The sequence below is a fragment of the Dendrobates tinctorius genome, unplaced genomic scaffold (genome assembly GCF_039654945.1).
Source record: "Dendrobates tinctorius isolate UK_male_01 unplaced genomic scaffold, ASM3965494v1 ptg000090l, whole genome shotgun sequence".
Taxonomy (NCBI): Eukaryota; Metazoa; Chordata; class Amphibia; order Anura; family Dendrobatidae; genus Dendrobates; species Dendrobates tinctorius.
Window position 1 is genome coordinate 10,005,810 of NW_027361758.1, and position 12,502 is coordinate 10,018,311.

The 12,502-nt window shown below is 50.4% G+C and overlaps 1 protein-coding gene across 1 annotated transcript in view; it reads right to left on the reverse strand.

The window, feature by feature from the left end:
* ATP6V0A2 (ATPase H+ transporting V0 subunit a2) overlaps window positions 1-11,998 on the reverse strand; it is a 183,953-nt gene extending 171,955 nt beyond the window's left edge. The window contains exon 1 of the mRNA XM_073586095.1: window positions 11,656-11,998. Within this exon, the coding sequence (XP_073442196.1) occupies window positions 11,656-11,772 (117 nt within the window). The 5' untranslated portion in view covers window positions 11,773-11,998. The remainder of the gene's footprint in view (window positions 1-11,655) is intronic.
* Window positions 11,999-12,502: the final 504 nt, after the last annotated feature.

The following is a 12,502-nucleotide window of genomic DNA, read 5'->3' on the forward strand; positions in this document are numbered from 1 at the left end:
AGAGACTCCATCCGGAAATGTCTGATCCTGATGAATTTGTTCAGAAGCTTTAGGTCCAAAACAGGCCTGACAGACCCGTCCTTTTTGGGGACCGCAAAAAGGTTTGAATAGAACCCGAGCTCTTCCATGTTCCGGCACTGGAACAATGACTCCGTTGTGCAGGAGCGACTTGATGGCTCCCAATAGAGCCCTTACCTGGGTATCCACCCTGGGAAGCCGGGAAAGAAAAAACCTTCTTGGAGGGTATCTGACAAATTCTATTTTGTAACCTGAGGACACCAACTCTTTTACCCATGCGTCGTGAGCGATGTTGGCCCAGACGTGGTGAAAACAGAGTAGGCAGCCGCCCACTTTGCTGGTGTCGTCTGGTAAAGACCTCGAGCCATTTGGCCGATGATCCTTAGGATCTGGGTCCCCTCGATCTGGCCTGTTGAGCACGCATTCTCCCCAATGGGTTGGCTCTATATGACCTGCCGCTCCCTATCCTGGTTGGGGCGGCCTGAGGTGGCGGAATTGGGCCCCGTAGTCCACCCGAAGTCTTTTAACGCATGACCCCGGACCGGTCTCCTATTCGGGTCCCGGACCAGGCTCAGGCTGCCACCTGACCAATGCCGTCACGCCCGGCCTAGAATGGCCGGTGGCACTGCGAAGGGCCCGAAAAAACGATCTAACCTTCTGTTGGGGGAGAAACCCGCTCTTTCCTCCTGTGGAGTCGGAGATAAGTTGATCCAAAAATAGGCGGCCGCACTGATCAGGAAGAGAAGTCAAGGACTTCTTGGAAGTAGAATCGGCCCGCCATGTCCTCAACCATAGGGCTCTTCAGATAGAGATTGCATTAGCGGCAGCAAGTGCTGAACAATTGGCCGCATCCAAAAACGCATTCATTACATAATCTCCGGCTATAGTCATCTGACCTGTGACCTCCGAGTTCTCTGCAGGTAGATCCTGCTCCTGCGCGACCTTGTTTAATGTTTCTGACTATGATATCATAGCCTTGGCTACCCAAGTTGCTGCGAACGAGGGAGCGAGTGCAGACCCTGAAGCCTCATATACTGAACGAGCTAGGCTCTCAATAATGTAGTCCGTGGGATCTTTAATCGAGGAAACCCTAGGGACAGATAACAGGGTCTTAGTGGCCAGGCGTGAAACCGGAGGATCCACTATCGGGGATTCCATCCATTGTTTATGGAGGTCCGGAGCAAACGGATAACGCGTTTCGAGTGCCCTTTAACCCGAGAAAAACGCCGTTTTGGACGTTCTCTGTGCCGCTGCACTATATCCTCAAACTCAGGGTGAGAGGAAAAAATTCTGTGCGTCCGCTTCACTTGTTTACATGCCACTTTATGCCCCGTAGCCGCTGCGGTATCATCCTCAATCCCCAGGGTCTGATTGATGGCTTCTATGAGGCTGTCCACTGTTTAACGTGACTCTGGAGTGTCCAGGTCAATGGGCTCGTCTGAGTCGCAATCTGAGGTCTGCTCGCCATCAACTACTGGTGACGGGGAGCGAGAAGCAGATCTTACGGATGACGAAGGCACCGGATGGACTGGGCGACACCGTGTGGATTCGTTTCCCCTGGGTCTGCCTGGAGTGAGGGCGGCCCCTGCAGGCCGGAGGCTTCTGTGAGGTGGAGGTACCCTCTAAAGGCGGCGACACTGTCCCTGCCCCTATCTGGGGCTTGAAGGGATTCTATTGCTGTCGTAAGCGACACCATGTACTGTGACAGTGATCGTGCCCACTCCGGGGGATTTGACACATTGGTCGCGGTCGCAGGGGAGGGCTCCTGGTCGCGTTTGGATTCGCAGGCTTTGCATAAACGCTTGCTCTGCGCCCGCGGAAACGCAGTCCGACAAGAGATGCATGCCGCGTAAAAGAACGTGTGCATCTTTGCTTTTTTCGGACATGCTGTATCTGCCCGCTGCTGGGGATATGGGGAAGAGGTAGCCCCTCGGTTTTCCCCTAGCGTGGCCTCTCGGGCAGCACTTACCCCAGTCCTGCGCCCCCCCGACCTGGGTGCTTCCTTTAAATCGTGCGCCGAAGCCGGGGCCTCGATTTTTACCGCCGCCGAGTGCGGGGCGGGCTACCAGAAGTCACACGCGGCCCCGAGGGCGGAACTTCCGGCCGCAGCCTCAATTTTTCCCCTACCCGACCGGAGGGGGGGGGGGGGGCGCGGTACCAAAAAATGGCGCTACTGACCGGCGCAGCATTCCTGTCCTGACGGATCCAGCCCTTCTCTTGAATGGCTAGTGGACGCCGCCTGCTGCGGCTGTGGGCTCCAGCTCGAAATTTTCGCAGGAGCCCTCCCCGACCCTCTCCTCACCGATGATCCTCTTCAGCCTGAGCGCAGGTATGTGAGGGGGTCTTTGATAAAAAATAGGACGGTGCAGGCACCCTAGCTCCATCTAACCCCTTCAGGGGGTGAGGAGAGGGACCGTCCGCCACCTTGCAGCATCGCCGTCTAGCTTGGTGGAGCAGTGGGGGCCGCACAGACTAGTCTTGTGCCTCTGTGCAAGCCCATGGTTTCAATACCTAGGGGTGGACAGGGCTAAGTCTGGCATAATGTCCCACGTCGCGGGAAAGGATACGTGGAGGGATACTCGCACGTGCTCGCCCGTTGATGGTTTCGGGAAATCGGATCCTTTCAATAGGATGCGTTGCCCCTGTCACATCTTCATAAAATAACAAACAAAAATAGAAGTCTGGGGAAAAGTCCCAGATATGTCCCTCGGTGCGGGAAAGGATTCGCAGAGACGATACTCAACGCGTGCTCGCCCGTTGATGGTTTGGGGATATTGGACCCTTTCAATAGGATCCGTCGCCCCTGTCTCATCTTCATAGTAAACTAGAAAAAAAAAAATAGTCTGGAGAGATCCAGACTGTGTGTGCCTCCATAGGACACTAAGCAAAAAACTGATTTCTGCCCGCAATAGGGGCGAGGGTGTATACTGCGGAGGAGGAGCTAACCTCTTTTTTTCACTTAGTGTCACCCTCTTAGCGGCAGAAGCATACACCCACAGTATCTGTGTCCCCCAATGAGACGAAGGAGAAAAAAGGGGTGACAGATTCCCTTTAAAGATGGTTCTCATATGAAACACAGATCTACATTTTTTTTTTCAATGGATTTTTCTACATTATATATTATGTCAGAATTTTAACAAGTGGTGCTATTAAATACATTTTCTGTACACCGTAGATCCGGAATTTTGCCTTGTTTGCTAATTTTCAAAAAAAAAAAACATAATATTTATGCTCCATCACATGCATCAAAGTCTCCGCTGCTTGGTTGTCAGTAAAGGCGATAGTGATGAAAGAATAATAACATGGCCCCTTCCTCACCTGACCTAAATCCTACGGAGAACTTGTTGGCCCTTCTACAAAGGGAGATTTAAGGTAGAGGACAACCGTACACCTCTGAGCAGTGTCTGGGAGGCTGTGGTTGGTTCTAGCCAAAAAGTTGATCGCCAACAGAGTAAGAACCTGACAGTCTCCATATGGATGGAAGGCTTATGACTAGTGTTGAGCATTCCGATACTGCAAATATCGGGTATCGGCCGATATTCGCTGTCTCGGTATTCCGATACCGTGTACCGATATTTTTACAATATCGAATACCGGAATCGGAAGTTCCCATAATGCAATGAGCCAGTGTTGTGGCTGTGATTGGCTACTGAAATTATGTCATCATGATGCGCGGTCTGTTGTGAGCATCATGATGTGCAGTCTGTGCGGGCCTGCCGGGGGTCTGTGTGTGTGTGCAGGCATCGTCCGATGGGACTACAAGTCCCATCGGGCTATGCCTGCTACAATGACAGTGATTGACACATTAGCCAATGATGGGACAGTAGTAGTCCCATCATCCGGCTAATGTGTTGAATGTAAAAAAAAAAACAAAAAAACAAACATACATACTACATACATACATATATACTACATTCATACAGCATACATACTACATATATACTACATTCATACAACATATATACTACATTCATACAACATACATACTAAATACATACTACATTCATACAACATACATACTACATTCATACAACATACATACTAAATACATACTACATTCATACAACATACATACTACATACATACATACATACTACATATATACTACATTCATTCAACATACATACAACATACAATACATTCATACAATACATACATATAGACATACAGTACATATAACAGAGTACATATTCACCATTTGTCACTTTGATCACCGAAGCCAGTGTCATCTCACTGTAAAAAATATTAAAATAAACAACCGATATACTCCCTGATCCACAGAAATCCACGAGTGTCCCACGACGATCTCCTGCAGTGCATCACTGAGAGGTTACTATAGTTCACTGGTCTCACTTTATGGCAAAAGCTGCGTGGGAACTTTCTCACACAGCAATGCCAAAAGTGAGACTAGGGATTATTTTTTTACAGTGGCGGAGGAATACAGTGCGGAGGGATACCTACCTCCCGTCATTGTATTCCTGGGGCCCCTAGAGAGCGGTGGCATCAGCTGATGCTGCTGTTCTCCACGGGAGATCGTCGTGGGACACTCGTGGATTTCTGCGGATCAGGGAGTATATCGGTTGTTTGTTATTTTAATATTTTTTACAGATGACACTGGCATCGGGGATCAAAGTGACAAGTGATGGTGAGTATGTACTCTATGTTATATGTACTGTATGTCTTGCATGAATGTATTGTATGTAATATGTATGTATGTTGTATGAATGTAGTGAAGTAAAAAAGTGAAGGACAAGTTGTTCACTCACAAGGAAGCCCACAGCCCCCCGAGGAAGCCCAGTAGGGCGAAACGCGTCGGGCAGCAGAGAGGCTCCTCAGGACCCTACATGGGTAAGGTGATGTTACTTCACTGCACTATCAATAGCACTTTAGCGGTTCCCTGACTATGGTCAGTAGGTGAGTGGTTGTCGTAATGGGAATATAGGTACAAGATTACTAATTTTTTCACCTTCCTTGTGAGTGAACAACTTGTCCTTCACTTTTTTGAATTAATAGCGACTTTTGGTACATGTTGCTCCCAGACAAGTGAAGGTGTGCCTTACATAAATGTTTATATATGAATATTTATTCCCATTTCACCCTCTCCTGTGTCCAAATTAGGGTGTGACAATCCTTTCCCCTTCTTTTAGGGGTTTTACACTGATTGGTGTTTTCACCTTGTACCTGATTCGTCTCTCTAAATACGTCTCCACCTTGATATTGACTCATTTTGTTTAATTTATATTTTTTGTAAGAAATGTGTAATAAAAATGAAATTTTCATCGATTTGACTCTGAAAAGTAGTTTTTGCTGGGTTTGTTTGACTCCGATATTCTATGAAGGCTTCCATGTTTATGGGGAGTTACCCATTAATTTTGATGTTTTGAATAACATCACTCTTTGGCAGGTATGAGCATAATTGTGTTTCTACTGTCCCATCATTGGCTAATGTGTCAATCACTGTCATTGTAGCAGGCATAGCCCGATGGGACTTGTAGTCCCATCGGACCATGCCTGCACACACACACAACCCCCGGCAGGCCCGCACAGACCCCCGGCAGGCCCGCACAGGGCCCGCCCACACACAGACGCCCACACTCTTCCCCCCTCCCGAACTGGATGTGCAAATAAAGAAAGGGTTTTTTTTTTTTTTTTAATTCCGATATTTCTGTCTCATTAACTTGCATGGGTTTCCGGTATCAGAATCGGCGATACCCGATACTTTTTGGGTATCGGTTCGATCCAAACCGATCCGATATTTCTCAATATTGGAAAGTATCGCTCAACACTACTTATGACTATTCTTAAAAAGCAGGTTATATCGGCCACTGATATATATATTTTTTTAAATGTCAGAAATATATTTTTGTATATTGAGCTGATTGAGAATAATAACCAAACAGATGAAAATAAACAACTGATAATGAAAATTTACATTTTTCATCAATAATTCTGTACAAAAATATTCTCCGAAGAGATAAAGCCTCACTTATACTTCTATTTATATAATTGCCTTGTAATGTTTTCATTTCCTGTTCTGTCCAGATGTCACCACATCCCAGAATTCTAAGCAGATGAAGTTCACAGATCGCCATATTGGGACACCCAAGTGATGGGTGTCTCAATATGGAAACTGCTGCTGGTACCAACCTGTTGCGCGGTACCACCAGCAGAACACCGTCGCACCACACACACACACTCCATATGCACCTCACACGCAGCCTCTTAACCGGTACCACCAGTGGACCACCGTCGCACTGCGCCTGCGTGAATTCGGCGCAGGCGTAGTGAATCATTCGGCTGACCCCAGCGGCAGGGGGTGTCTACAGGTAGAGGAAGCCAATCACATTAAAGGGGATTTCCTACAAAAAATTGCCTGTGTCTGACCATGTACGGAACATACCACATCTCATGGGCAGGGGAGGATGCAAAAGACAATACTGACATTACAGCAGGGAATCACAGAGGTTTCATTTTGTGAGGTAAAATATTTCACTGACTGTTTTTAAACAATATTTTACCTCACAAAATATATCCTCTGCGATCTCCTGCTGTAATGTCAGTATTGTCTTTTGCTTCCTCCCCTGCCCAGGAGCTGTGGTATGTTCTGTACACGGTCAGACACAGGGGTGAGAGACAGAGGGGAGACAGCTCAAATGGGACAGCATGAGGGGAGAACAAAGCACAGGAAGGAGAGAGACAGCAGACAAGAACAAAGCACAGGAAGGAGAGAGACAGCAGACAAGGGGGATAGCACATGGGGTAGACAGGTCAAAGAAGAGAGCGCAGACGGGAGAAGTCAGCACATGGGGAAAGAGAGTGGATAGGTGGGTGAGCACATGTGGGGGGGGGAGAGATTCTCAACACTGCCAAGCCTGACCCCATCGTGATATTACCGCCCTCGCGATGCGATAGCATCAGGCCTCCATCTAGTTCTTAAATATTCAGGCTTATTAATCATCTGGGTTAACCGACAGCACTGCATTTGGCCTAATAACTGTGTACAGAGTGTATATGCCCCATCATCACGTTACTTACGACCGGGGTCCGCACATAAGCCCGAAAGGATCTTCTGCCACGGGGAGAACACCGACAGAGCGATGCAAGGGGCACAAGAGACCTCTGGTAATCAGTAAAATTAGGTTGGCACCACAGGGGGTGGGTCAGAGACATGGCACTGGGCACCAAGGACATTGCCAGGCACCATGTACGCTACTATTACACTCACAGACATAGCATTGGAGCATAAGGGGCAGTGCCAGGTACCATGTTTGCTACTACACCACAGACATAGCACTGGGCACCAGGGGCAGTGCCAGGCACCATGTATGCTACTATTACACTACAGACATAGAACTGGGGCATAAGGGGCAGAGCCAGGCACCAGGTATGCTGCTATTACACCACAGACATAGCACTGGGAACCAGGGGCAGTGCTAGGCACCATGTATGCTGCTATTACACCACAGACATAGCAGTGGGTACCAGGGGCATTGCCAGGCACCATACATGCTGCTATTACACCATAAACATAGCACTGGGGCACCAGGGACAGTGCCAGACACCATGTATGTTACTATTACACCACAGAAATAGCACTGGGGCACCAGGGACAGTGCCAGGTACCACATATGCTACTAATACACACAGACATAGCACTGGGCACCAGGGGCAGTGCCAGGCACCACATATGCTATTACACTCACAGACAAAGCACTGGGGCACAAGGGGCAGTGCCAGGTACCATGTATGCTACTATTACACTCACAAACATAGCACTGGGGCACCAGGGGCCGGTCCAGGCACCACATATGCTACTATTTCACCATAGACATAGCACTGGCTACCAGGGGCAGTGCCAGGCACCACGAATGCTACTATTACACCTCAGACATAGCACTTGGGCCAGGTACCGCGTATGCTACTAATACACCACAGACATAGCACTGGGGCAGTGCCAGGTACCACGTATGCTGCTATTACACTCAAGGACATAGCACTGGGGCACCATGTGGGCTACTACTACACCAAAGACATAGCACTGGGGCACTATGGGCAGTGCCAGGCTTCATGTATGCTAATATTACACCACAGACATAGAACTGGGCACCAGGGGCAGTGTCAAGCACCATGTATGCTTCTATTACACCACAGACATAGCACTGGGGCACCAGGGGCAGTGCCAGGCACCATGTATGCTTCTATTACACCACAGACATAGCACTGGGGCACCAGGGGCAGTGCCAGGTACCATACATGCTGCTATTACACCACAGACATAGCAGTGGGCACCAGGGGCAGTGGCATGCAGCACATATACTACTAATAAACCATAAACATAGAAGTGGGCACAAGGGGCAGTGCCAGGCACCATGTGTGCTACCAATACACCACAGACATAGCACTGGGTACCAGGGGCAGTGCAAGGCACCATGTAGGCTTACTATTACACCACAGACATAGCACTGGGGCACCAGGGGCTGTGCCAGGTACCATATATGCTGCTATTACACCACAGACATAGCACTGGGTACCAGGGGCAGTGTCAGGCACCATGTGTGCTACTAATACACCATAGACATAGCACTGGGTACCAGGGGCATTGCTAGACACCATGTATACTACTATTACACCACAAACATAGAGGTGGGCACCAGGGGCAGTGCCAGGCACCATGTATGCTGCTATTACACCACAGACATAGCACTGGGTACCAGGGGCCGTGCCAGGCACCATGTATGCTTTTATGACACCACAGACATAGCACTAGGAACCAGGGGCAGTGCCAGGTACCATGTATGCTACTATTAGACCACAGACATAGCACTGGGTAACAGGAGCAGTGCCAGGAAGCATGTATGCTACTATTAGACCACAGACATAGCACTGGGTAGCAGAAGCAGTGCCAGGCACCATGTATGCTACTGATACACCACAGACATAGCACTGGGGCACCAGGGGCAGTGCCAGGCACCATGTAGGCTATTACACCACAGACATAGCACTGGGCACCAGGGGCAGTGCCAGGCACCATACATGCTGCTATTACACCACAGATATAGCACTGGGCAGCAGGGGCAGTGCCAGGCACCATGTATGCTGCTATTACACCACAGACACAGCACTGTGGCACCAGGGACAGTGCCAGGCACCATATATGCTACTGTTACACCACAGACATAGCACTGGGGCACCAGGGGCAGTGCCAGGCACCATGTATGCTACTATTACACCACAGACATAGCACTGGGGCACCAGGGACAGTGCCAGACACCATATATGCTACTGATACACCACAGACATAGCACTGGGGCACGAGAGGCAGTGCCAGGCACCATGTATGCTACTATTACACCACAGACATAGCACTGGGGCACCAGGGACAGTGCCAGACACCATATATGCTACTGATACACCACAGACATAGCACTGGGGCACGAGAGGCAGTGCCAGGCACCATGTATGCTACTATTACACCACAGACATAGCACTGTGGCACCAGGGACAGTGCCAGGCACCGTGGCACCAGGGACAGTGCCAGGCACCATATATGCTACTGGTACACCACAGACATAGCACTGGGGCACCAGGGGCAGTGCCAGGCACCATGTATGCTACTATTACACCACAGACATAGCACTGGGGCACCAGGGACAGTGCCAGGCACCATATATGCTACTGGTACACCACAGACATAGCACTGGGGCACCAGGGGCAGTGCCAGGCACCATGTATGCTACTATTACACCACAGACATAGCACTGGGGCACCAGGGACAGTGCCAGACACCATATATGCTACTGATACACCACAGACATAGCACTGGAGCACGAGAGGCAGTGCCAGGCACCATGTATGCTACTATTACACCACAGAAATAGCACTGGGGCACCAGGGACAGTGCCAGACACCATATATGCTACTGATACACCACAGACATAGCACTGGGGAACGAGAGGCAGTGCCAGGCACCATGTATGCTACTATTACACCACAGACATAGCACTGGGGCACCAGGGGCAGTGCCAGGCACCATTTATGCTACTGATACAGCACAGACAGCACTGGGTACCAGGGGCAGTGCCAGGCACCATGTATGCTACTATTACACCACAGACATAGCACTGGGGCACCAGGGGCAGTGCCAGGCACCATGTATGCTACTATTACACCACAGACATAGCACTGGGGCACCAGGGGCAATGCCAGGCACCATGTATGCTACTGATACACCACAGACATAGCACTGGGAATCATGTATGCTGTATTACACCACAGATATAGCCCTGGGGCACCAGGGGCAGTGCCATGCACCATGGATGCTACTATTACACCACAGACATAGCACTGGGGCACCAGGGGCAGTGCCAGACACCACATATGCTACTGATACACCACAGACATAGCCCTGGGGCACTAGGGGTAGTGCCATGCACCATGTATGCTACTATTACACCACAGACATAGCACTGGGGCACTGCCAGGCACCATTTATGCTACTGATACAGCACAGACAGCACTGGGTACCAGGTGCAGTGCCAGGCACCACATATGCTGCTGATACACCACAGACATAGCACTGGGAATCATGTATGCTGTATTACACCACAGATATAGCCCTGGGGCACCAGGGGCAGTGCCATGCACCATGGATGCTACTATTACACCACAGACATAGCACTGGGGTACCAGGGGCAGTGCCAGACACCACATATGCTACTGATACACCACAGACATAGCCCTGGGGCACTAGGGCTGCGCCAGGCATGTATGCTACTATTACACCATAGACATAGCACTGGGGCACCAGAGGCAGTGCCAGGCACCATGTATACTACTATTAGACCACACACATAGCATTGGGGCACCAGAGGTAGTGCCAAGCACCATGTATGCTACTGATACACCACAGACATAGCCCTGGGGCACTAGGGCTGCGCCAGGCATGTATGCTACTATTACACCATAGACATAGCACTGGGGCACCAGGGGCAGTGCCAGGCACCATGTATACTACTATTAGACCACACACATAGCACTGGGGCACCAGGGGCAGTGCCAGGCACCATGGATGCTACTATTACACCACAGACATAGCACTGGGGCACCAGGGGCAGTGCCAGACACCACATATGCTACTGATACACCACAGACATAGCCCTGGGGCACTAGGGGCACTAGGGCTGCGCCAGGCATGTATGCTACTATTACACCATAGACATAGTACTGGGGCACCAGGGGCAGTGCCAGGCACCATGTATACTACTATTAGACCACACACATAGCACTGGGGCACCAGGGGCAGTGCCAGGCACCATGGATGCTACTATTACACCACAGACATAGCACTGGGGCACCAGGGGCAGTGCCAGACACCACATATGCTACTGATACACCACAGACATAGCCCTGGGGCACTAGGGGCACTAGGGCTGCGCCAGGCATGTATGCTACTATTACACCATAGACATAGCACTGGGGCACCAGGGGCAGTGCCAGGCACCATGTATACTACTATTAGACCACACACATAGCACTGGGGCACCAGGGGCAGTGCCAGGCACCATGTATGCTACTATTACACCACAGAGGTAACACTGTACTAATCACACAGTAAGATAGTGCCGAACCAATACTCACATCCCTGAACTCCGCCAGCCCCATCTCCCCGAGCTCACTGACACAGTCATAGGCTGAGCCGGACTGCAGGAACAGCTGCGCCAGGCACATAGCCTCACTGCGGAACAGAGAACCCATCGCGTACTCCAGCACCTCGTATCAGGAGCCTGTCAGTGGCATCAGCGGAGAGAAAGTCACCGAATTCCGGCACAGGTGACGTCTCCGTGACCGGCTCTCCCTGCTGTCTCCACGTCGCTTCCTCCAACTCCTCTCTACACAGAACTTCCGGGATGAGGACCTGGAGTGACGTCACGATCACGTGGTGAGTGACAGCGGGACAGTGATCAGGGGCAGAGCCGTTGGGAAAGTCAAAGTTGTCTGTGGGATTAGTAGGTGTCGGTGGAAAGCGCTGACGTGCCCGGCGTAACTGTCCTAGGGACAGGCAGTGGCTCGGCTGAGTGTTACGTCACATGTGGTTATATTACCTGTATAATCAGAAAAAATATCCCAATGGTTCCCCCACAACCAACATCATCATGCCTCCATTACAGTATGATACCCCTACAGTATCATGGCCCCTACAGCACGCCACACTGTGATGGCCCACCCACCACTCACTGATACCCCAACATTCCCCCTACATTATGAGTATGATGCCCCCCCCAGCTTGATGGCCCCCACAGTGCCCTACTGACTATGATAGCCCACACCACCCCTCCCTTAGTATTACCACACAGACGTCTACACACTAGAGTGGCTCCTGAGTATGATGCTCCCAGGCCACAGTCACCCTTTGTATGATGGCCCCCACTCAGTAATGTATCCACGGCCCCCATTCAATATGCTTCCCATAGCTCCTCATTATTCT